The 27,427-nt window shown below is 35.8% G+C and overlaps 2 protein-coding genes across 3 annotated transcripts in view; both read left to right on the forward strand.

Annotated features, from left to right (window-relative positions):
* Nucleotides 1-216: 216 nt before the first annotated feature.
* Nucleotides 217-9,012, forward strand: stard15 (StAR-related lipid transfer (START) domain containing 15). The gene is made up of 6 exons (XM_058798181.1): nucleotides 217-810; nucleotides 3,363-3,510; nucleotides 4,259-4,362; nucleotides 5,586-5,703; nucleotides 6,422-6,474; nucleotides 8,076-9,012. The coding sequence occupies exons 1-6, from the start codon at nucleotides 664-666 to the stop codon at nucleotides 8,292-8,294; spliced, it is 789 nt and encodes a 262-aa protein (XP_058654164.1). The 5' UTR covers nucleotides 217-663; the 3' UTR covers nucleotides 8,295-9,012.
* Nucleotides 9,013-11,540: 2,528 nt separating this feature from the next.
* arap3 (ArfGAP with RhoGAP domain, ankyrin repeat and PH domain 3) overlaps nucleotides 11,541-27,427 on the forward strand; it is a 32,524-nt gene continuing 16,637 nt past the window's right edge. For both annotated transcript variants that reach the window (XM_058798430.1, XM_058798431.1), the window contains exons 1-9: nucleotides 11,541-11,704; nucleotides 19,554-20,572; nucleotides 20,659-20,705; nucleotides 23,480-23,571; nucleotides 23,668-23,729; nucleotides 25,147-25,365; nucleotides 25,637-25,706; nucleotides 26,795-26,915; nucleotides 27,174-27,358. In XM_058798430.1, the coding sequence (XP_058654413.1) occupies nucleotides 19,626-20,572; nucleotides 20,659-20,705; nucleotides 23,480-23,571; nucleotides 23,668-23,729; nucleotides 25,147-25,365; nucleotides 25,637-25,706; nucleotides 26,795-26,915; nucleotides 27,174-27,358 (1,743 nt within the window). In that variant the 5' untranslated portion in view covers nucleotides 11,541-11,704; nucleotides 19,554-19,625. The remainder of the gene's footprint in view (nucleotides 11,705-19,553; nucleotides 20,573-20,658; nucleotides 20,706-23,479; nucleotides 23,572-23,667; nucleotides 23,730-25,146; nucleotides 25,366-25,636; nucleotides 25,707-26,794; nucleotides 26,916-27,173; nucleotides 27,359-27,427) is intronic.

Consider the following 27,427-nt stretch of genomic DNA (forward strand, 5'->3'; position numbering starts at 1 on the left):
TATTTTTTTGGTTGCTGGTCCCCTGAATGTCCTGACAAAGCATTTTATTGTCTTTGGAAGAAATCAGCTTTCCAAAGAACACAAAAAAGTCCTTCTAGACTTCATTTGGGACATGTTTTCCTACTAATCTGTACAAAGCAGGCTTTTACTTCCCCCCCCTGCACAATATGATAGTAAGGAGCAAGGCTGAGGGAAGGTGATAGAGTCGGAAACAGTAGACGCTGGATTCAGGCTACACACCTGCACAGGTTAAACAAAACAGTCACGGAAAAGAAATCCTTTGAATTGACAAACATGACACCTGATCCGTGGATCATCAGTCAGTCTGACTAAATGAGCCCTTAGACAGCTCCACCTGAAAAACGACATGCAGTAACGTGATGCCTTACTTATATAATGCCTCTCTCCAGTATGGCACTGATACAGGACTGAAGAGGATGCTCAAATACACCTGCTCCAACATACATTAGATACAACGATACACGGTCAGCAGAGGTGCAACAGTTAGATTAAACTGCAAAAAACACGTTTTAGATCCGTCAGGTTTCCAAAACGAAGTGAAAACCATCGATAAGTGGAGCAGACAAAACAAACGAGCGGATCATTGATGAGAGGAGCTTTTAGCCCTGCAGATCTGTCTAATTCACAGCACCGGGAGGCAAGATGCCAGTCCAGATACCGGACGACACCGATTTCTTATCTTTCCGAGATCAATGTGAAAGTCAGGATGGCTGGGTCGCTCGTTATAATAAAGGAGGAGTGACGGTTTGGTGTCGAGACGAGGAGTGCAAAACTGTGCAGAAACTCAAGGCAAGTGCGCTGCAATGCGGATCAATACACGCACACACTCACCGACTACTTTGCTTTCAGTCCTCACATGCACGAGACCAAACTCTAGTATATTTTCGTTATAAAAGATCACCAGTGTCTAATTGTCTATGAAAAATAGATTCTGTGTAATATTTCTTTGCTTAGTAAACAAATCGTTCATTACTGGAGAACACTGCGTGATATGGCAAGCTGTTTTAACATGTATTCATAGAACTAACTATCGTTTTGCGTTACTTTTACTTTTTTAATTACTAGTAATCCAATAGAGACCAGTGACCTATCCATTCAGTTAGTCACTATAGTAATAGGTCTAATTATTTATTTAGTACCAGTATCTACTTGGTAACTAGTCACAAACTGCATATTTTTGCCATTGAATTCAATTGGTGCAGATATTGCCTTTTAGTTTTCCAATTGTTATTGGTACTAAATGTTCAGATATGCAGTATATTTGAGCTAATTCGTGATGTAGCTATAAGAATAAAATGGGTGATAGTAATTGTAATTGGTGACATGTGGTTAGTGGAAAGATGCTAGTGTCTCACAAATGAGTTATAGTAGGCTATCTAATAAATAAGTACAGGTAAATCTAGAAAATATACTAGTAACCATGTTAGCTAAGAAATATACATTAGTATGTAATGAATAGTTTACTTGTCTAACTGGAATAGAGCAGCTGCATAGAAACCAGTTGCTATGTCACACCAAACCTGGATTTTCCAATATGGTATATTATTAACATATTAACAATACTGAGATAATGTTCTGTTGGCTTGTGCATTTTAGGAAGTAATTCACTGTAACCACATCACCTTTTTGCGTCTAACAACCATTGTGTATTGATTTATAGTTTTGTCTTACAGCTTATGCACCTGCATTATTATCATTGACAGTAAAGACAGAATGGTTCAAAAGATTTCTATTTCAAATAATGGCTGTCCTTTTGAGCGTTGAGCGTATGGCAGCTTCCACAAAGTCATCATAATAATAATAAGAAATGTTTCTCGAGCAGCAAATCAGCATATTAGAATGATTTCTGAAGGATCATGTGACGCTGAAGACTGGAGTAATGATGCTGAAAATTCAAATCGTTTCCATAGTTTTCAAAATATTATTTGTTTAAATAAATGCAGCTTTGGTGAGCATAAGAGACTTTCTTCAAAACAATAAAATTAGTATTTGTTATATTTAGTAGTGCAAAAAAAAGTATACAAAGATTCAGCATATGAACCAAACACTTGGTTGCCTTAGGAACAGCGGTATATTAGTCTTCGCTGTGCAAAAACTGAAGTACAGTTTATCTTTTAAGCTCCTGAACAGTAGCTTTCCTCACAGACTCCAGACCCTTTCAGAGAAAATCTTAAAGAAACAAACAGAGATATGGTTATGGGCCATTTGCCCAGGGGAACTCAGCGTACAGTGGAGCAGGCCAGGCCTGACGGCTTCATGATCCACAGTCTCTGAGATGAAAGAGCGGTCTGCAGGGACGGACTGCACCCATGAGATGTGCTGAAAAATTAAAAGCGGAAAATCATGGTAACAGCAGGCTCAGATGAGGAAACCTGAGCCCCTCCTGCTGTCTTACCAGAGTTGGCACTTTTTCTGTGTATTTTTTTTTTTTTTTTTGTGTAAAAGCACTTCTGTTGACCTCTCTGACAATGGCTAAAAGCCATCCTGATGCGAGAACCTATGCATGAGGGCTGTTTCAGCAACATTTCAGGCAGGTGTGGGGAAATTATTCAGACTTGTAACGCCTGCAAAAATGAAAGGAGATGACAGGCCTTCGTCAATAATTTACGCAGCTCTCCGGGCCACCGATGCGTTCTTTTCATGAATAATTGAGCTTCGTAGGCTTTGACGACATTCCATTCATAGAGACTAAATAAAACTTGTTCCAAGGAACCCAATGGAAATGAGCGGCGACCGATCAAGCTGGGGTTGTAGGGGGTTGGGAATAAATTATTAAATGATGCCAGGGTAGAGTTGATTGGGTTACACGGTTTCTTACGTCGTAGAGCCATACAATATCTGATCACATTGCATTTGATGTATTCATGCTCACCTGACCCTCCTCGCAACCCAGGATAAGGTAGCTACAGTATACGTGGAAAAAACATGTGAGCTTGAAATACAAATGCAAGCCAACATGCTTAAATCTAAAGCTCTACTGTATCTCTCACTCCACTGAGGATCCTTTTATACTCACTGTTTGCCGTGTCAACTTTGACTCTTTTTGACCTCACATGGCTGAGTCACACAGAAGGCAGGGCTTTTAAAGATAAGGAAATGAATAGATCTATGTATAATGGTAGCAGGCCTTTGTCAGCACAGTGAAAAGCTTTCATTTTTCATCTGCCCGGTAACAGAGTGCATTCAAAATCTGTCAGCACTTTATCAAGGCTGCACTAGAGGGAAAACTACAGGAGATTTTTCACCGCTCAACATACTTTGTGAACTTTGTATTCAACTGTAATGGAAAAGTTCTTGAGATTTGAATGACTCAATGAGAAGATGTCTGTTTTTTCTCTTAGATGAGAATCGTGTGCAAGGACGTGACGGCAGAGACTCTCTACGACGTCTTGCACGACACGAGCTACCGGAAAAAATGGGACACCAACATGATCGACACCTTCGATATTGGACGATTGACGGTTAATGCAGATGTAGGATATTATTCCTGTGAGTCACTCCTTTGTTTCTGTCTCAACCGAGCTGTTTTTTCCACCGTGTTCCTGGCGTAGCACACAAACACACTTTTTTTTTTTAAATTAAGCCCATTTGTTCTTACTAAGAAGATGGTAGGTACAATATAAAAGCTGTGGGTGGCTGCAGTACATTTTATGATGAAGTGCAATTTCTACAGTTAAACTGCAAGGATGCAAATCATTGGGACGTTTATGGTTAAATGAGTGTCTTGTGGTGCTCTCAGATGTACTATGCATGGACATCAGCAATAAATGAGACTAATGAGACTAATTTAAAGTGACAGTACAAGAGAAGTTTCTTGCAAAATATCACAAACGAGAAAAAAAAATAGTACCCTAAAAATGGTAAGATTTAAATTAACTCACTTTATTACTGAACCAACCGATATACATTAATTCATACCAACAAATTTTTATGGGTTAAATTAGATAGAAATAGCTCTTTAAGGTAACAATTGCGGGTTACCACTTTTTACAGTGTATTAAAATACAAGAGGCAGTTCTGATCAACATACAAAACCATGTTTAAAGAATTTTCAATTATATAATAAGTAAGAAAACAAGACAGGTGTTACAGGTGTTTTACCTGTATTTTGAATTTTATTGCATTGTTGTTGTTTTTTTTTGTTGTTGTTGTTTATGTACTTAGTATGCAGTGAGGCAAATTTATCTTCTTGTATTTTCATACTTTGCCTCTAAAACATGTCCTTGTTTATTTGCAGGGAAATGTCCAAGTCCATTGAAGAACAGAGACTTTGTCACCATGCGGTCATGGCTTCCTCTTGGCAATGACTATCTGATAATCAACTACTCTGTCAAACACCCGGTATGTCTGTGTTTGGTCTGGATTGTTAGGTCTGTAGAAGCTCTGATTTTAAGAGACATTTTGGCAGAGGTAACAATATAGTCCAGCACAGTATGTCAATTGGTATGTAGGTCAGCCTTGCAGGTCTCGAGGCGCTTGAAACAGAAGAGGCCTGATCTGTGGCAAAAGTCTGACAGAGGTATCAAGTACGCCGTCGGGTGATCAAATCCCCGTGTCGTAATGAATCATTACATGTCTAGCGTCAACACACTTATATCTTTCATTGTTTTCTCCATGGAAAATCTGACACAAGATGTTGATGTCTTGAAATAAATCAGCTTATTGTACGGCTCTACTTGATTCTGATTGGTCAGTCGCGGTCAGATGTTTACTGTTGTCCATGACAGTGCTATATATCTGTTCATCTGCGTAACTCAAACTTTAGATACTTTAGAGTAGCAATATGTACCCTTAAGGTACTAATATGTACCTATTAGGGGTAAAAAAGGTACAAATATGTCCTTTTAAGGGTACTGCTCAAGGGACAAGTTGTTGTACCCAAAAAGGTAAAATTTTAAACCCTTATTTTTCTGTGTGTACTGTCAACGTATTTACATTGAAAAACTGGACATCATAAACAATCTTGATCACTGACAGACTTTCAAGTTGTTCCGAACACAACAAACTCACACAGAAACATGCACCTTGTTGCAAGGAAACGTATGACAAATAAAAACAAACTCTTGGCAAAACTCATGTAGTGTATTCCAGCCAGTTTATGTCCAGACACAGGTCAGAATATAAAAGAAACTGAACTCAAATTTATATTTTATGTTTACGTATTTATTTATTCGGTGCGTAGCTGTGTAATATGATTCACTTCGGAGTTTGTTTTGAGACAGTGACCAACTATTTAAAGGGATAGTGCACTCAAAAATGAAAATTCTGTCATCATTAACTTGCCCTCATGTTGTTGTTCCAGTCCTGTATGAGTTTCTTTCTTCTACTGAACACAAAATACGTTATTTTAAAGAATGCCTCTAGTTTCAGTAGAAGAAAGAAACTCATACAGGTTTGGAACAACTTGAGGGAGTAAATGATGACAGGATTTCATTTTTGGGTAAACTATCCCTTTAACATCTCAGCTGTTTAGGTCAGATTGTTTGTATATCTTATCCAATCTTACAACTTTAAACATTGACTCATTCCAATGAAACTAAACGCTCACTGTTGCTATTTTTCAGGAGTACCCACCAAAGAAGGATTATGTCAGAGCTGTGTCATTACTCACTGGGTACTTGATCCAATCCAGCGGAGCAAACTGCTGCACTCTTTATTACTTGACGCAAGTGGATCCACGAGGTGAACTTCTCTAGTTTCCATTATCACTATCATTTACAGTAAAATACCTAGATAAATAAAGGTGTCACCTTTAAATATTAGTATGCTGGAGTCACAGCATCAGACCGGCCCTTCTTTTGGTGAAAAAGTACACCATGAACAACATACCTGTTTATACGACTCTTAGGCTGTTTACAGTCTCAGTTGTTGGTGTATATGCAAAAAAGCCACCCAGTTTCACCTTGCTTTCTTAAAAAAGTATGCATGTGTTTAGACTGAATGTGTATTTCATGGTGTAATTTCATGTACTGTCTTTAGCCATAATAGCCATCTCTATTTTTCTTCGTGCTCTTGTGCTGTACAGAGTGGGGAGCCAGGAAGACTTTGAAACTCCTGCTTTACACATATTTTATGAATTTGCTGATGTCATCTTTTCCGTGCTGCTCAGAGCAATGGCTTTGATTATTAATGTCTTCCGTTGCTGCGATGCACCAGCTGTTTGTGACCTGTGGGATAGACACTAAGATTCAGTTTATTGCATTTGTACGGCAGACTCCTAGGACAGAAAGGCATAATTACAGTGCATAAAACCAGATTAAAAAACATCCAAAAATTTGAACTATTTTAATATTGCAGCTTCATTCAGGGGGTGAATACTTCTATTGCATTAACGGTGATTTTTGTTCTCTGAGCATATATTTAAAGCAATATATTTATTGTTTTTTCCATTTCTTTTCAGGGTCTTTACCCAAGTGGGTAGTAAACAGGGCCTCACAATTAGTGGCACCGAAGGTAAGTACATTTTCTTTCTTGATTTTTACGTTTATTTATTTACATAATATGTGTAAAGAAAATAACATTTCAGCATTTTGAGATTCTAAAAATGTTAAGAATGGTACATACAATGCCCTTCAAAAATGTGGGGTTGGTAAGATATTTTAATGTTTTCCCACATGGAAATGTAATATATAGTGCCATATGTGACCCTGGACGACAAAACCAGTCTTAAGTGTCAATTTTCAGAAATTGAGATTTATACATCATCTGAAAACTGAATAAATAAGCTTTCCATTGATGTATGTTTTGCTAGGATCGGATAATATTTGGCCGAGATAAAACTATTTGAAAATCTGGAATCTGAGGGTGCAAAAAAATCGAAATATTGAGAAAATCGCCTCTTAGCAATGCATATTACTAATCAAAAATTAAGTTTTGATACATTTACGGTAAGAAATTTACAAAATATCTTCATGGAACATGATCTTTACTTAATATCCTAATGATTTTTGGCATAAAAGAAAAATCGATAATTTTGACCCATACAATGTATTTTTGGCTATTGCTACAAATATACCCCAGCGACTTAAGACTGGTTTTGTGGTCCAGGGTCACATATATGTTACCTATAAAGCAATATATATTTTTTTACCTACACACATTTTCTGGGTAGATGAGGATATAAGTTGATAACATATATAAAATCCCCATAGTAAAATGTGTATATGTACATATGCTAATAATATCTATATAATGATTTTTTTACATGGTAATATATGTTGCACCTATATATGTCAACAATATATTTTTATGCAATAATATAAAACAACAATCAACAATATATTTATATATGCTTTTTTAACTTTATTAACAACATATACACAAAAATCTGTATGTTTATATATGTTTTTGTAATATTCTTTTAAAAATATCTGTCTATCTTTTATATTTACTTGAGGATGGTTAAACATGTACATGACATATATGTCCAATACAGTTGTATTGGTTATGTTCATATATGAAATTGTTTCAATTTCTACTAGGTTTCACATATGTTTTTACTTCATATGACAATACATTTCATATATGGAAATTTAATATAGAGCCTATTTGTGTATGGTTTTAAAAGAAGCCTCTTACACTGTAAAAAGTGAAAGTTGATTTAACTTAAAAAAAAAATGAGGAAACCTGTTGCCTTAAAAAAACTTAAGTGAACTTGACAATTCAATTAACTTATTTTTTTTATTATCATTTACTTAAAAATTTTAAGGCAATGGTTTCCTCAATTTTTTTAAGTTAAGTCAACTTTCACTTTTTACAGTGTATGCTCAAAAACAGTATTATTGTGAAATATTATTGAACTTAATTTTTATTTACATAACTTTTAATAATAATATATATTTTTAAATGTAAATAATTCCTTTGATGACCTAAATTACTCAAAACTCACCAGCCAAGCTCATGTTGTCAATCCCAAATTTCAGTTTTCCTCTGCTGCCATCTGGTGGTTAGAAATGTGCTTCTCATACAAGATGTTTTTTATAACAGCCTTATGTTTGGAGAGAAAAGCATCTATAAAATGCATGGTCCAGCTCTTTCAACCTTTTTCTCCACAGGCCATGAAAAAGATTTACAAAGCCTGCCTAAAGTACCCAGAGTGGAAGCGGAAACATGAGCCCAATCTGAAGCCGTGGAGATATCCAGAGCAGAACACGCTACCCTGCATCAACGTAGCTGACCTGACAGTGCAGAGAGCAGATTCACTGGAGAACATCGACGAGAGCAGCGTGAGTGAGGAGAAAGGCCAGCACCACAGCGATGATGACGAGACCTAAGATAACTCACACGGACTCTCCTGTGTTCTGTGTGTATGTGAAAGCGACTGTGTGTCATTCTCAGACGAGGATGGTTCCCTTGCATACATTCTTTGGATTGAACAAAATAACATTATATTGTTTTGCAGAGATTTAAAGTCCTCCATTCTACGTCCATACACTGAGGAAGGGTCTGGTTGTATTAGACGTGTTTATCTGATACGTTTTATAGTGTATGATCAAATCATTCAGTGTAAAACGTCTTAAACAGTGTCAGTAAATACGTGTAATAACTTTATTACTCAACGTTTTCCAGTGCACAATGCAGATGTATTGTATTATTGTGACCCATGCAACTTTATTAAATTACTTAAATGGCGCACAACTCAACTTCTGTCGTTCTGTCAAGCAGTAGTGTAACTGACAAAACACCATCTTTCAGCCCCGCATTCTGAGGTGAAGATTTCCTGTGTGAGATTGCAAGACCTTCCACCCCTTTTTTCTTTAAAGTGACAAAGATCTGTTTATTTCACTGCCTTGAAAAGACCTCAGGGGCTGTAAAAATCAATTCTGTGTAGTACATTTGGATCTGTCTGTGTGCTTTTAACTTTCTCAGTGTCTGAAGAATAAAACGTTTGCTCTTGTATTTCTAAAACTAGCTTTTTGGAGGTATTTATTTGTGTATCCCTTACAAAACAAAAATATACTGAACAAATATAATGCAATATATTAAATAATACAATCCATAGGAAACTAGTGCTTATATTGTTCAATATACTGCAGTATACACATGGAACATGTATGATTATATACTGAAACATAAAAAAATATAACAATAAAGAAAAAACTACATTTATACATGCAATAGCTTTTTTTTTTAAACACTCAATTAATTCATTTATTTTTCATTAGTTAACATAAAGTTTACACAAAGCTGAACACATAGACTTTTATTTCACTTTATTGTTTGCATAGTTGTACATTTCATATAAAATGACCAGTATGTGATGGTACATAAAAAAGGTGTTTACTAAAACATAAGTTATAATCATGACAACATGGTTATAACCGATATATAACACAATATATATTTTCATGTACGTGCAATATTGTGTACATAAATTACACATACATGTTCCCATATAAATGTGAACATGTAAATAGCATATGTTCAAATATATTTATAAACACAGTATCGCATTTGATCACATATACATTTAAATATTTTTATTATTGAACATAAAATTACATAGTCACATCTTTTTTGATACAGTACTAAAAGTGTCAATTCCTTGTCTATAATTGAATATATTGTAATATAATAATACAACATATTCTGTAAATTTTCTGTATACATTGAATAATTTAACATATTGACTGATAATATATAAGGAAATATATTTTCTGTATGCAAGGGTAAACACTCTACTTTCAACAAATAAATAAATAATATTACTACTAGTACTACTAATACTAATACAAATGATAATAAGTCATGCTGTTGTACTCAGCATTTGTATCCAACAAGTTGTATAATGCTGAGGGAAATTGTTAAGAAATTTTATTTATGATGACCGTTTAGAAATGAACTTTTGTACATCTCAGATTTAAAGATTTGTTGTTTGAATAGAAATGCTTTCCTCTTTCTTTTGGCAGTGAGGAAAGTTTATTCACAACGGTATCCTTTTTCTTCATCCATAAATGTACAGCTGGGGACCACTCCTCAAAACCTCTATTGTCTCAGACACTTCCTGCTTCCCATTTGAAACAGTTCCTGCCTACATCAATCAGATTGGGCTGTAGGGGAGAAAAGGAAACTCCATAAGTGAACCCTCCGGCTTTCTCTCACAACAAAGTCCTATTGCTTTTGCAGCACAGATCACGCCTTTCTTCACATCATCTTCATTTTGAACCTAAAAACCCACACTTATAAACACACCCTTCTGTGAACTTACCAGAATACACATGACGTCACATAATACGACAGTATAAGATTTTCACTGTAGGATTTGCAAGAATGCTGGAAATATTCAATAGAGCTTTCTAGATATGAAGTGAGTGTATTTGTTAGCAAGGTCCCTGCTGAAAAAAACCAATAGAACCCTGCCCAAAACACAATAGAAAATGTAATGGTTTTAGCCGTTATAATGGGAATTGTATTGGTTTTAATGGAAACTATAATGGTGTCTACTGGTATGTGATGGATTCTATTGGTGGGATGTTAAATCCTATTGGAAAAATGCCCAAAACACACTACAAAAAGGAATTTTGTAATGGTTTTACTGGAAAAAGCTAATCGTTTAATGGTATTTTAATGGAAACCATTGAATTTCTGTGATGGTTTCTATTGGGCTTCTATTGTTTTTTTTTTTTTTTTAGCAGGGGTGTCAGTCAATGTCAGTAAAAAGCACGCTCGGGATATAGCCTATGTGATGCGTGTGTCATTTCAAGCCTAATTTAATCAAAATATGAAAAGTTTAAATATTATTTAAATATGTCTTTAGGATACACAAAATTATAGCTATTAAACTAGCATTTAAAAGACAAATAGCTGCCATATTATTCTAAAAATGAGTGCTGTAAAACACAATACATAGGCTAATGTAAAGACATGTGGTGAAAAAATATTCATGACTTTAAGGAAAAAAAAAGACAACATATTTTAAAATTAGCCTACGTAATAAAATATTGTGTAAAATAAAATATTGAGGCGGTTGTGTTCATATTCCAGAAGGGCCATGTACACGTGTTTAGAATCAATAATCAGGTCTAATGTTGAGTATCTTTAAAACGGTCTGTAGACCTATTTGTGTCGATTCTCAGGCCACACCATACAGCTAATTAGCTTACAGACTACAATTGTTGTCTGACTGATCAAGAAGGTAAATCCTTGTAGTAGTTGTAGTCCTTATTTAGCAACTTGTTAAGGACTGTGTGTTTATATTTCAGAACAACACGTGAAAGTTACTTAATTCAAGCAGGCCTTATCATAAATTAACCATCAGTTAAAAAACAAATTCCTGAGGGAAACTGGAAAATGCTAATGATTTTCAAGTTTTAGCACTAGCTACAACTGAGCAGCTTTATTGCTTACATGTATTTTGTCCATTAAAAGCGTAATTCTTTATCGAAAGACAATTATGTAACATGGCTAATTGTGTGTGTTCTTTAAACCATTATAATTAGGTTTTTGTGGTCTGACCAGCGCTTTAAGTGAATGGAAATTGAACCGTCTGCACACGTCTCTGTCCCTTTAAGAGGTCAGTTAATGCTCAGCAGCGCTGTGCTCTGAAACCTCCGGCATAACAAACACAACTATCAGCGGCTCAACACTCAAACTTTCTCCTGCACATCTCACATTACTGGAGTTTAAAACGCTCCCCATCAACACAGCGCGATATAACGGGAATATGTAACGCGAATCAATTACGGTAAGATGCGATTTTTACATGCAAACTGACATTTGATAACATCTATCAAGTCTGTTAGATCTATAGCGGGCAGTTTGATTCATATCTGAAGGCTGTCCAGTGTGTAAAGTTGTCAGATGTTCTAATTTTTAATGCTCGTTTATTATTATAACTCGCTTTCCATAGTCATAGTGGTCTGAAATGATCCCAAACCTTGTGAAAAAGGTAAAAGCGCAATCAGGTGAAGCTTACTTTTTAGTTAAGCTCGTGAGTTTACTATTACTCAGCAGAGTGTTGACGGTTCAGAAGGAATTCCATTGATTCTCATGTCAGGATCAGCTGCAGTGCATTGAGTCCTCGTGCACTTCACTGTAACATATACTGTAAGATTGGCTCTGTAGGGTGTTACACACTGAGGAATCCGATATCCACAAGCTTTACACCCACTGAATGCCACAGTTTAGTTTAAACTGATTTAGAAACACCCAAAGCTAATTTGCCAGTTCCTTACAGACACAACAACTGTGGGAGTCACCGGGGAATTTGCAAGAATAACATGCCATTTTGGAGGCCTCTGCAGAAAACATTTCCATTCAGCAAGTGTATATGCCTGATAGGGAGAAGCTCTACAATTATCCCACACTTTTTTTTTTTTTTTTGAGGGGGGGAAATTATTACTTTTAAAGTAGCCTACAGGTCTGTACATTTAAAATTGTTCTTACACCCCTGTATATGCCATATGTCTAACTGAGCAGATTCTTAAATGCAGATTAAGTTCTCACAACACGGGCGAGTGTATTAATTGTGATAAATCTCTTGTTGCATAATCTGACCTGTATTTCCCTCGCTGCTCTCTTTGTGATACTTGGAGGATGGGACATATTTTGAGATCTGGCAGAGGTTTGACCATTGGAATGACCCATATAAGGGTTCTTGGATGTGATTTTTAATTTTAAGTGTACAATCTAATCCAGTGTTTTTATTATGTATGATTATTCTTGAAATATTGCAGACATTTAGTTAATCTACTCTGTATTTATTCTGATTCTGCAGCTCTGCTCCTATCCTATATATATATAACAGAAACACTCTTGCTACATAATATAATATAATGTATTTTATGCTCACCAAAGCTGCATTATTTGATAAAAATACAGTAGATGCACTAATATAAAATATTATTACAATTTAAAACAACTGTTTTCTAATATATTTTAAAATGTAAATTATTCCTATTGTGCAAAGCTGAAGTTTCAGCATCATTACTCCAGTGTTACAGTATCACATGATCCTTCAAAAATCATTCTAATATGCTGATTTTAATGTTGAAAACAGTTGTGCTGCTTAATATTTTTGTGGAAACAGTCATTAAAAAATTCAGGATTTTTTGATGAATGTAAAGTATATAATATAATGCAATATAATATAATATAAAAGCAAGCAAAGCAATTAAATCGCCAATGTCAAGTGTACTGCAATGCAGGAAAAAAATTAATGCAACAAATGATTAAAATAAACATGCATTATGTAAAAATTAAAAAGAGAGGAAGTTTTTGATTAAATTTGTGTTTACATTTTTTTTTTTTAATATGTGCATGCATCGGCTGCTTCAATATTTGTGGTTTAGTTTGCATTTTCTCTTTGTTATTGTCTGTTTTTGTTGGGCATTACGCGATCCGATATGGCGTTAATGTGAAAGCGTAGTTTAGCTTGCAGCAGTGTGGTTTCAATCAAGTTAGGGAACTGAGATCTCAATATGTGTTTGAGCAAGGGTCCAGCATATTAATACACAAGTGTGTTCTGTCATCTCAGCTACGCGGCCTCCACCAGTTGTGAACAATGACGTATTGTGTCACACAATAGTGCTTCACTGTTATTTATACACACCCCCCAGCACACTGCATCCCAAAAGCCTCCTTGATTCCTGCGTTTCACAAATTGCTTTTGACTCTACAGCTTCCACTAATTGTTCGTTCTGGAAGCCCGGGGATGTTTGAGTAGGATATGAGAGGGAAAGATGTTTGGAGATGTTTTTCTCCTTTGGCTCCATCACAACCCACAAACCAGTGCTATCAACAGGTCAAGAAGCATGCTTTTCCATTAATAAAAATAAAAACAACAACAAATCATCATGCAAAAGAATAACAACAAACAGAAATAAAAGCACTTAAATAAAGTTAGGCCTACTCAATGAAACTGCATTCTCACTGTCCTCCCATGAGACTGAATTACATTAGCTGAGGCTTTATTTGATTTATGTGTGAGTCCGTGTTTGTGCCATTTATTGAATGGTGTGTGTGCTAATGTCTTCATTTCCTGTTGCATGTACTGTCGAGATGTAGAACCTCAAAAGTGGTGCTGTTTGAATCTCTCGAGAGTATGAAACATCATTTGAAATGCAAATAGTAATTTTCCTGCTGATAAAGATTACTGTTCAGATAGAAACCCAAGATCATTTAGGGATCATTCTGTCTCAGAAGTGTTTCCTTTCCACTAAGTTCTGGACAACTAGTTCATTCCATTCCATTCCATTATGGTTTGAGATTGTGTTGTTTTTCATATGGTTTTCCTATGATTAATCTGGGTGGAATTGAAACGCAGCTTTTTAGGTTGTTCCCAAAAAGGGCTCACAGCATGATTGGCATCATGGAATTAGTGCTTATGACTTATGGACTATGCAAAATAAATACATCAAAATATTGCAAGCATGAACGACATAAGTAATTGAAAATTCAACACATGTTTCGCTTGAGTTACTTGATATTTGGAAGACCTGCCAAAAAAGGCTACAGTCATAAAAATGTAGGTTGCGGAAATACCAGATTAAGAGAGCTTAAAGGGTTAGTTTACCACAAAAAAAAAAGGAAAAAGTAACTTCTGTCATCAATTAGACATCCTCATGTCATTCCAAGCCCAGGACTTCTTTCATTTTTAAAACATGAATTAAGGTTTGTTTTTAAAGAAACCTGAGAGATTTCTGTCCATCAATTGAAAGTGCATGCAAACTTTGATGTACAGACAACATCATAAAAGTAATCCAATATGAATCGAACGGTTTAATTCAAGTCTTCTGAAGATGATTTTTATATGATGATCAATGAGGTTTATTGCAAGCACGGTTGATCTTCTGTGTTTATCGTACAGTATTTGGTATGCTCTTTGTATTTGCACTGACCAATGTTTATATATTAATAAAAGCTTACATTTCATGTTCATAAAGTTATTTAATGTTCATGATTGCTGATTACTTTTACAATGTCTTTTGGTACTTTTTGATGCATGAACATTTTGGTTGCCTAAATGGATTGGCAAAAATGATGGGAGAATATTACAAATATTTTCATTTGTGTTCCAAAGATGAACAAAAATCTTATTGGTTAGAAAATGATATGAAGGGTGAGTAAATGATAATTGACTTTTAAGTTTTGGGTGAACTATCCCTTTACCAGGACACTGCGTGTATGTGTTCAATGTGCATCCTGTTTTAACAGCTTTTAAATGCTTCAGTTTTAAAGAAATCTGTGAATTGCATGCTAAAAGATGGCATGCAAATGAAACGGTTGTACTGTAAGTGAAAAATGTGTGGTAACGTGTCATTTTCTATGTACAGTGATTGTTTACGTTAGTACACTGTAAAAGAGAAAAAAAAAAAAAAAGTTTAGCCAACCTAAAATTTTAAGTCAACCAGCTTCAGCAGATTTTTGAGTTTGCTCAACTTATTTTTGTGGGAGATTCTCAATTTTTTTGTTGTATAAACTTTGACAAGTTGAGAGAACTCAAAAATCAGCTGAAGCTGGTTGCCTTAAAATTTTAGGTTGGCTCAACTTTTTTTTTTTTTTTTTTACAGTGTAGCTCATATTAACGCAAGTCTTGTTTGCTCACTTCATTGCAAGAAAACATGCATCATCACTGACTTCATTTGGTAATACGGTTCCAAAATGGTACAGGAAATGTGTATAATCACACAGTTGAGTTTTTACTGTGAAAACTCAGTGTGATTGCTGATGTCCCTTTGACCATAAAAGACTTATTCGCTTAGTTGCTTTGGTGTCTAGCATTTACATGATTATCTTATACAAAAGGGTTGAAATTTGAGTTGTTTTGTGGCAGTTTTTAAGAATCAGAAGAGTTTGTCAAGGACACAGTTTGTAGATTGCGTGAAAGTACTTTCTAGGCTTTATATGTGCCGCCTCATTCAAATCAGTTTCATTTTTTGCTACATTATCAATGTGTCCAACCTTTCTTATGGTTTCAGATGGCTGCGATGATCTCCAGTTCATCTGTGTATCATGCGCAGTATCTCTTTTCCTCTATAGCGCGGGAGAGAGGAGGAGGGTTTTGTTTGAGGGACAGCTGTATCCTGTGTATTCAGTAGTTCGGAGAAAACCCAGATCGGCCATCAAGATAAATATAGTCGGGGCGGGGCGGACAGAGCAGAGCAGAGCACAGGGCACAGTTTTCCCAGCTAAATGCACGTTGATTGTTGTTTGAGATTGTAGCCATCTTGCTTTGCTTGTCTAGAGACCATCATCTACGAGAACAGGCCTGCCTGAGACCGTGTCCTCAATCATCAAGGCTCTTATCTGCAAGTGTCCCTTCCCCCGGCGGGATCCCCAGGGTACTCGGTGGAGGGAATGCGCTCATTAGACAAACACCCCGTTTATAGTGCGTTGTTCCTATGCGTCCATCACAGCTTTTTCTTGTAAGGTTTTAGGATGTTTGGGATGGTTGCTTACTAGCCCAAATCATAAAATTGTATTGTGATCTCTTTTTCTGCCCATTTTAACATGCATTAGACGAAAGTCATGTTCGCACTGTACTTGTAAGTCAAAAGGAAATGGCCTTTTCTCAACAAGCCGCATGGTATGAGGTATTGGTGATAGTTTCATATTTAGGCTTCTTGGTTTGTGCAAATCCTTAACCCTAAATATAGGCTATAATATTAATAGTAATACAAATAAACAGATGGCGGTTTGCTGTGCAGTCTGTTGTTGAGTGGCAAATCTGTTGTCTGATACACTGTGTGTACTGTAAAATTTAGAAATTGTGGTTTTGATCTTTCGTGGCTTCCTTTTTCTTTACAAAATAGTCCCTGTCTTAACCGCAAAACTATAAGTGTAGTACATGTGGTTGCAAACTGAAACAAACATTGGGAGTCTGCATGTCAGCCTGATAAAATGAGATGTAAATGTGGTAATGTGGCTGTGTGACGTCACTGAAAAATCCATGAACATAGCTATTTTGTTAAGGTGTAATAGAAATTGCACTTACAGTCAGTTTAGTGAAGCAAATCCATAATTAGATGAAGGAAATGCCACTGATTGCGAGGAAGAAAGCAAAAAGTATAAGCTTTTAAACTTTGATACTATTAAAAATTTTGGGGTCGGCAAGAATTTTTTACGTTTTTGAAAGAAGTCTCTTTTGCTCACAGAGGCTGCATTTATTTGAACAAAAATACAGTAAAATCTGTAATAATGTGAAATATTATTACAATTTAAAATAGCTATATTCTGATTTAATATATTTTAAGATGTCATTTATTCCTGTGACGCAAAGCTGAATTTTCAGCATCATTACTCCAGTCTTCAGTGTCACATGATGAGGTTTTTCTGCATTGCTGCTAGGGGAAAAAGACAACACCCGGACCCGTTTCTCTCCTTTCCTCAGGTCACACTTTATCAGTCCGCCTCACAAGCTTCCTGCCTCCCCCCTCACCGTGGGATCCGGTGAATCAGAGTGGCCGAGCCAAAGGTTAGCATCCAGACAAAGGAAGATGAGGATATGACTCATCAGGCTTTTTAACAGCCTTCCAACGTCTGCTTTTCTACTCGGACTCAGTGTTGTTGAGCGAAACAGAGCCTGTTGACACTATCATGGCTTTTTAACACCTTTTTGACTTTTTATCGTGTTTCATAATTGCAGTGGAACGATTGTGATGTCTGCCGCAAATAGAAAGCGTGCTCGTAATTACCTCCAATTTGAGATGTCCTTGAGAGAGAACACTGTGCATCCTTTGTGGGTTGGAGATGTATCCAATCATCACTCCCACCCGTCAGGCTCCGCCCCTTCTGGAGGTCATGAAATCTAGCAGCTCTCTGTTCCTGGGTTTGGCCGTATGCCACTCGTAGCCTTGAGATTCCTCTTAGGCCACCGTTCTCAAGTGCTGTCAGTGTTTTGGACACACAGTCAGGAAAGTGTCAGGAATGTTTATAAAAAAGCCTCCTCACTGGGTCGCTCCCAAAGTTATGCCATCCCCGCCAAACAAGCTTTGCCCCACCCACGTGGATTTTCTCTCAGGCCCACCCTAGTGGAGTCTTTTTTTCTTGACTGGTTCCCTCATGTGCACCACGTTTTCAACAGCTTTCCCTCAATGAATGGAGGCTTCTAAAAATAGTCCTAAGAAATATGACCGTATTGTCATTGCTTGCATGTGCACCGTGTTACAGCTTATCATGGTTTGCGATACTGTAATATTCCCATTTGTGTTCACTCTGAATTCTCATTTTCAGATGGTACAAAGATTTGTTTTTGTTCGCTCAATGACTGTTTTGTTCCAGTGCAGTGGTTTTAAGAGTCTATGAGCGGGGTCATGTCATCATCTGCAAATGTCAGGGTGATTCAGTCTCAGGCGGATGAAAAATGCTCTCTGTCATAAAAGACCATTAACCTCCCTGCAACTATCAGCCCTGTCTTTTGTTTGTCAGATTTACAAAGGTGGGCATTAGTTATTTTGTAAGATTTAAATTACTGGTTGTCTTTGCATTCAGGCACAAATTTTGTGTAATAATTGTATTATTATTATTATTATTAAAATGCATAGTGAAAATAATATGGATAATATTATTGTTATATAATAATATATAGTTTTTTTATTGGTAATTGTGCAACGCATAAACGGGAAATTCCAACAACGTATGACACGATCACCAGGATGAACACTAAATAAATATGCAAAAAAAAAAAAAAAAAAACATGGCGCAAGACTTTAGGCAAATTATTGTTGTTTACTATTATTAATTTTTAATTATGTAAAAATCTACTGTAATCTTTATTATTTCTTCTCCATTATTTTAATTACATTTTAACTGTGCACATGTACACATATATTTGCATATAACAAAGAACAAGAAACAAAACACACACACACACACACACACACACACACACACAAAAATATCTCCGTACCTCAAATATATTTTCAATGTAAAATAATAAGCTATTTTCCTTGCAGGATATATGTTTATAAATATACATTTTCTTCTTCTTCTACTTCTTTTTTTTTTTTTAAATCAATCTCCTTATGGTATTAATGAAATAAAAAAAAGTAAATGTCACAGTGCAATATTAACATCAAGGATCTTTTCTGTTATTCTGTCAAACCTTTAAATTTATGACATTAAGCGAGTATCAGGGACATTTTCATTATATTTTTTCAATACAGTTGTGGGTTATGGTCCACATTAACCATTTGTATTGCAGCAATTTCTGATGAGTGTTCACTGTTTATGATTGAGTGTTTTTTACATACTTCAATTAGGCCTAGTCTTTGTTTGTATAATATAATGTATTATTTATGTGCTGGACTGAGGGTAGATCAAATTATTGGTGGATTAGTGATAGTAAAATTAAAATTCTTTCGTCATTTACTCGCCCTCAAGTTGTTCCAACACTATATGAGTTTCTTTCTTTTGTTGAAGGCAAAATAAGATATTTTGAATATTATTGGTAACCAAACAGTTGATGGTTGCCATTGACTATGGAAAAAAAATACTATGGAAGTCAATGGCCTATCAACTATTTTGTGAACTATCCATTTAAAGAGGTATTTCAATTTTGCAATGAAGCCTATTTTCTTTGCTTGTCTCCTCAGATGAAGGACTGGTGTCGTCTTCTGCTCTTGGCTGGAATTGCTGCTGTTTTGCATGCAGCCTAATGAGCACCCATGCACACTATGGCAACAATCGGTCCATGCTCAGATGCAGAGGACCTGTTGGCTTCCATCCACCTCGAGAGGTATCTGGACCACTTCCGTCAGGCAGGCTTTCTCCTCGCCCGAGACTTCTGTCATGTGGACAATGTGGCTCTGAACAGGGTGGGAGTCACCGCCACCGGCCACAGGAAGCGTATCCTCAAACTGGTCGAGCACATTCAGCTGATCTGTCAACATCAAAGGAAAGAGCCCTTGCTAGATCGCTGTAACTCAGAGTCTGCTATTCACGAGGTGACCCCTGCCAAAGCGGAGCCTCATTCTCCTTCAAGACATCCTGGCACCTCCTTAGAAGCCTTGCGTAACAGCTCGGCCCCGAATCTTTGTGCACAAGTGAAGCGCTCGTTCTCAGAGCGGAGCGCCAGTGTTGTAAAGCCGGTACCAAAACCAAGAACTGTCTTCCACAGACTAAGAGCAGAGAGAATTTCTTTACCAACACAACATGAAGTGCAACCTCGCCAAAAGTCATCTCAGGACCTGCTTTTAAAAGGTTCATCCTCCAGTAAAGAGACTGTTGAAACATCTACTGAATCAAAAAAGGGGCCTTGTGAACCAGGTGTGAGTAATACCACTTCGGCCCCAGAGACTAGTGATCCGTTACCCCCAGTGCCCCCTAGGTTAAATCGAGGAATTCCCCCATCCACATTCAGGAGAATGTCGGACCAGGAGCGTCTGAGCACCCCACCCCTCTGCACCCCTCCTGACTCCCCGTCGAGTTATCAGTGTTCTCCCTTCACTAACACACCCGGTTCACCTCCAAGTCCACCCTGCTCAGGGATAGAGATGGTCTCTAATGAAATCTACTGTGGCACTTTACCAGGCACTCCACGTGTGTTTTGGAGTCGCTCTGTACCCGTTCCGCCTCCACGTCAGGAGGTCAGCCCATCTACTGAAAATCATAGGTAAACTGTGTTGTATTGTGATTCTTACGACTGTGGCAAAGTTTTGTTGATCTCTATATGGCTAACTATAGTTTCTCCTCCTATAGCACTTTAGAAAAGTCCAACTCAACTGAAACACCTAAAAGAACATCTGGTAGGTTTATTACTGACCCTTATTTCAAACTTCGTTGTGGAAAATGTTATTTACTCACCCTAAAGTTGTACTTAATATTTATGACTTTCTTTCTTCCAGTGAATAGATAATGTACAATTTTCTGTTCGATGAAAGTGAATAAAGCTGTACAATATATAGTATTCATGTGAAGAGCAGATGAGAGTGTATATATACAGGTGCTGGTCATATAAGTAGAATATCATCAAAAAGTTGATTTATTTCACTAATTCCATTCAAAAAGTGAAACTTGTATATTATATTTATTCATTACACACAGACTGATATATTTCAAATGTTTATTTCTTTTAATTTTGATGGTTAGAGCTTACCATTCACTACCATTCACTACCATTTTTTATCAAAAGTGGCGGTAAAGATATTTATAATGTTTCAAAGAAATGCTGTTTTTTTTTTTTTTACTTTATCTTCTATAAGAATCCTAAAAAAGTAGATCATGATTTAATTTCCATAAAAATATTTAGCAGCACAACAGTAAAAGTGTAGTAACCATTTTTTTTTTTTTTTGTATAACCACAGTTTTACTACAAATACCATGGCTAAACTATAGTAACCATGCTTTTTCACCTTAATAGGACACATGATGAATATAGATATTTATTATTACAAAAGATTTACAAACTCGCTCCAAAGTCCCGATCTGAATTAAATGACTCGTGATATGCAAAGTTCCGATCTAAATCAAATGATTCGCAAACCCGCTCTGAATAAAAAGATTCACGAACACAATTCAAAGTTCTGATCTAAGACAAAATGTGATCCGCGCTCCAAAATTCCGATCTGAATCAAAAGATTCACAAACCCGCTCCGAAGTCCAGATCTGAATCAAATGATTTGCGATATGCGAATTTACGATCTAAATCGAATGATTCGCGAACCCACTCCAAAGCCCCGATCGAAATCAAATGATTCGCTGTACACGCTTTGAAGTCCTGATCTGAATCAAATGATTCACTATACACAATCCAAAAAGCTCACCCATAACTACAGTATATCTGACTATACGTGCTTTTTAAAATCATTACAAGCAATGATTGACCGAAGTCACGTGTTTGAATCAATCGGAGCGGTTCCAGCATAATATGACTCACTCAGTTGAATCGGTTTGTCTGTGTCTTCAGCCATGTCAGTACTACTACTGGCTTAGCTCGCTAGTTTAATGACATTAACTGAAATAGGCGAAAAAAAGTATGATGTTTACAAATAAAATATCCATATTTCCATTCCGAAGATAAGTTTACTGCTAACCAGTGTAAACACTCCATTAAAATGAGAGCTTCACCTCAAAATACATGTTAGATGGAAACATTGTGCTTTATGATGGAGTTTATAGCTTAATTCACTATATTTTAAATAGTTTGACCACCGCAATTCAGTTGGTGACGGTTCAAGTTTTTTACAAATATATTTTTATATTTATGTACTTAATAAAATGTCCTGCAATTGTACTTTTAGTATACTAAACTGGTATACTTAAAGTCTGCTAATTTTGTACTTAATACGCTTTAATTGTGCAGAAGTAGTGCTAAAGTACAATTAAAGATATACTTAGTATATTTTATTGTGCTAAAGTGGAACTGTTGCAAGTATATTTCAGGTACACTTTAAATATTTTGCATTTAAAGTCTGATATTATTCAAAGATCATACAATCCTTATCAAAAGTGACATTAAAACACATTTTGGATTTAATATTAAGAAAATATGTAATATGCCAAGTAAAGTTTAATTATAATTTTTATATCAGTAAGTCTCGAGTTATATGTCAGTAAATATGTTAATGGATTTGAACTATACTTAGTATGAAATAACTGTATTTTAAATATATTACTTTTTTATTAAATATATTACTTTAATGGATCTCATACCATTGAAGTGAATGTTAAATTTAGTGTATATTGTAATAAAATGATTGTTGTATCTGAATTTATTAGTCTATATAGAGAGATAGTCAATGTAAAAAGAGCAAATGGGAGAAGCAGATGAACACAAATCATTATAATATAAAGTTAAAGAGGGTAAACCATATCATTCAGCTGAACTGTGCACGTATGTTTTAAACGGCTCCTTATATGTTCTTACTCCGCACATTTATTAATTGTGCATCCTTGAAAGCGCATGGTTTTCTAGAGTATTTACTTTAACTTCTCAGGTAATATCAGTGGTATGACATATTTCAGATGTGGCTGAAATTACAACAACACTGGTACATACACACATATTTAATTGTTTGATCAAAATTGTAGTCGCTGGATTTTGGTAGGGACATGTTCCTAGCGTCCCGACAATGATAATAAAATATCATATTAGAATGATTTCTGAAGGACTAACACTGAAGAATGATGCTGAAAATTCAGCTTTGCAGCACAGGAATAAATTACATTTTCAATATATTCAAACAGAACAGTTATTTAAAATTGTAATAATTTTTAGCGAAATTACTCATAAGAGGTCATAAGAGACTTCTTTCAAAAACATACAAAATCTTATCCAACCCCAAACTTTTGAACAGTAGTGAAATGCGCTAAAAACTTGCCATCCTTTATCTACCTACTGCCTTTTTATGTTGTTATTTGAGAGCTTTGCTGGATAGGAAGATTTTCATTAAACATTGGCTTTAATGTACTTTGCACACTATGCTGTCATATGGCTAAAGAAGACTTGAGTTTGATTTTTAGTATTTTAATAATTAATTTGATCTTGTGAATTTATGTAATGCTGCTATTTTCTGTTCAGGCGACACAGCATCTGCTGAGGATGAAGATGAAATGATCAACCCGTACTGTGAAACTGTTTTCCACAGCAGACGACATTATCAGCATTCAGAGGTGGGATACTTCAGTAAAAATTCTCTCTAAAACAAAGTGTTGTCTCGCTTTATGTACTCCTATAGGTGGAATTTATTTATGTTTGAATGTGTTTAGGTTGAGAGGACCAAAAGTGAGGAAAAGACTGCAAATAAAGAAGATAAACAAAGAGAACATGGGTAAGTCCAAGTGTTTCCATGAGAGTTCAAATTGACTGCAGGAATGTTTGGTTTGCCCACAGCGTTATATCCAGCTGTTAATCGCATAGTGACACCTAAAGCAATAGGATAAAGAGAGTCAATGTGTTTACTTCACCCGAAAGTGAAAATTTTGTCATCATTCGCTCACCCTCATGCTGCCCCAGATGTGTATGACTTTCTTTCCTCAGATGAACACAAGTAAAAATTTTTAGAAAAGCAGTCCATCTTTGGATTGGCAGAGATACAATGCAAGTGGATGAAACCCTCAAAGCGACACTTAAAAATCCATGCAAAATGAACACGATAATAATTCATACAACCATAGCCTTATGGATTAGCCTAACATTTTAAACCTTATAAACAAAAAAAACATCGCTTCCAACCAGCTGTCATAGACAGTTTCATGATAGCATAATGAAGCGCTACAACAGCACATTGTGAAGCTTGTGCAAGCAGTGATGAAGCACATTCTGCCATCATTATCTTCATCTCTGAAATTAATTAATTAAAATTGTAGTAACAACTACAAAAAAAGAAATAATAATAATAATAATAGTAATGATGATATTTTAGAAAATGTTTCTTGAATGGTTTATTTCACAACAACAACAATAATAAAAAAAATTACATTTTTAGAAAATATTTAATCAAAACTGTTAATTTTGCTTAATAATAATAATTATGGTAACACTTTATTTTAGGGTCTCTTAACTAGTTGGTAATTAGCATGCATATTACTGGAATATTAGCCATTTATTAGTAGTAATTAAGCACATATTAATGCCTTATTCTACATGACCTTATTCTACATCCCTAATCCTACCCAATTAACAACTACCTAACTATTAATAAGCAGCAAATTAGGAATTTATTGAGGGAAAAGTCGTAGTTAATAGTTAATAAGTGTTCCCTATTCTAAAGTGTTACCATAATTATTATATTATATTATATTATATTATATTATATTATATTATATTATATTATATTATATTATATTATATTATATTATATTATATTATATTATATTATATTAAATTAAATTAAATTAATTTATTGTATTTTTTTTTGGCCACTGACAGTTTTGCTATGTTTTTAACATAATCATAACATAATATCTTAATAAATCTCAAAAAATGTTCAGTTATGCTTAAAGGGATAGTTCACCCAAAAGTGACATGAGGGTGAGTAATTAATGACAGAATTAAAATTTTTGGGTGAACTATTCGTTTAATACAAGAACCCCCCCAAAAAAACTTACTGAAAAATGCATTTTTGCTTTTTATTATTTTACTTCTTTACAGGAGATTTCCATCATTTTACTGGAACACGAAACTGATTTTTTTTCATGTAGTAATATTACTGTACAGTTTATATTTTTAACTTCGTCTTCTCACAGGCAGCACAATCACTCGTGGCTCAAGCGTCTTGATTCTCCAGGCTACTGCACTGTGGGTGAACCGTCTCCGGCCTCTCACTCGTTCTCCCTCCCTCATAACCTCGGCTTCAACGAAGCGGATGAGGACCACATCATCTCTCCCTACGCCAGCTTCACCTCGCTGTCCGAGCGGGTGGCACCCATCCTCAGCGGCTGGCTGGACAAGCTCTCTCCTCAAGGGTACGCCCCGTCGGGACTGCTGCTCTCCTCTCATCTCTGCGTCTCCTGCATGCTCCTCAATGGCTGCTTCTGCTCCCTGTCTGTCCTCTCCGGCCGGTTTGTCATTACTTCACATGTTGTGTCTCCTGCTGGTTGTTCCTGTCCTCTGCTTGACGTCTTCCAGTGTCTAGATTCATTTCCTCCTTGAATAATTTCAGACAGCACAATATTAGATGCGACCTTTGTAGTGTAGTCGTTTCTCTCTGATGTCACCTTTGTTCCTCTGTTATAGAAACTATGTGTTCCAGAAACGATATGTGAAGTTTGATGGGAAGAACTTGATGTACTATGGTAGTGAAAAGGTATGATTGCATGTGAACAACTCAATGCCATCCTGATGTTTTATGATTATCACACATTTATCACTCATTTCATATCATTTATTTATTTAGTTTTTTGCAATTTAACAATCATAATGTACAATGCTGTTCAAAAGTTTGGAGTCAGTACGATGTTTTTGACAGAATTCTCTTATGCTCACTTAGGCTGCATTTATTTAATCAAAAATACAGAAAAAACAGCAATATTGTGAAATATTGTTCCAATTTAAAATAACTGTTTTCATTTGAATGTAGTTTAAAACGTAACTTATACCTGTGATGCAAATCTGAATTTTCATGATCCTTCAGAAATCATTTTAATATGATGATTTTCTGCACAGTATTATCAATAATGCAGTTATGTTGCTTAATATTTTTGTGGAAACTGTGATGCTTTTCAGGATTCTTTTATGAAAAGTCCAAAAGAATAGCATTTATTTAAAATCGAAATCTTCAATTGAGTTAAATGTTTTTGCTGTCACTTTTGATCAGTGTAATGCTTCTTTGTTGAATAAAAGTATTAATATCTTATTGACCCCAAACATTTGAATGCCAGTGTAGTTTTTTCACCCTCTCTCTGAACTGCTTTGACATAAATCCTGAATTTGTATGTGTGTGGGCAAAAGTTTACTGCCATATTGTCAACATTGAATAGTGTGTTAAACAGGTGAACAACACTGAATAGATGAATTGTTGATGAATGGAAGAGTGAAACCAATATTCATTGAGCTGAATGAAAAGCAAATTGCCAGAACAATAGATGGTGCTGATCGAAAACCAAATGCATGTGTGTTGAACCTTTCAGCACAGCTGCTCTGAGAAATGCTATGTTACACTGTTTAGTCATTTAAAGTTTACAAGTTAGTTTCAATAAATGTTCTTTTTGGGCTGGGCAGGATGTTTTGTGTTCCCAAAGTTACAGTGCAGCATGTTTTCATAGCACAATCAACCGATTCATCGTGATATATGACCGCTTTAATCATTTCAGGCTGCCTGAAGACAATTCCCACATTCCCTTCACATATGCTGCTACACTGCTATTCCTAACACAAATGGTCTCTTTCTCCCAGGATGCTTATCCCAAAGGTGTGATTCCCTTAGCTGCCATACAGATGGCCCGCGTAGCCAAAGACAATAAATTTGAGGTTGTCACAAGCCACAGGACATTTGTCTTCCGAGCTGATAATGATGGTAAGCGCAGCGTTTTTATCCAAAGCGACTTTACATTGCATTCAGGTTATAAGTTCATGCATTCCCTTGGAATCCAAACCCATGACCAAAAATCTCAATATGTTGGCAAATGATTTAGTATCGACACAACCTGCCATCTAAAAACATATATTATGGCACAATATTACAAAATATTGTTTAGAAAAGTGTTTTACTACTTGTTTAAAATTTTACTAGGTCAAAAGAATCCTTACGATCCTGATTTATTTCTTTTCATAGTTCAGAGGAGCAAATGGTGCAGCACGTTGCAGGAGCGGGTCAAAGAACAGCTGGTTTTCGGCCGCCCACGTTTTGGCCCCGGCAGTCACTGCCAAAAGAGCGGCTTCCTGGAGCTCAAAGGAACCAAGTCAAAGATCTACACGGCCATTATAATGGAGCAGATCTGGTTGTACAAGAGTGAGCAGGTGATTAGTTAATCACTTTATAGTTAATCGTGTTATAGCCATACTTCTCTAGATTTAGTGCCAATGATT

This window comes from Onychostoma macrolepis, chromosome 14 (assembly GCF_012432095.1).
Source record: "Onychostoma macrolepis isolate SWU-2019 chromosome 14, ASM1243209v1, whole genome shotgun sequence".
NCBI classification, from domain to species: domain Eukaryota; kingdom Metazoa; phylum Chordata; class Actinopteri; order Cypriniformes; family Cyprinidae; genus Onychostoma; species Onychostoma macrolepis.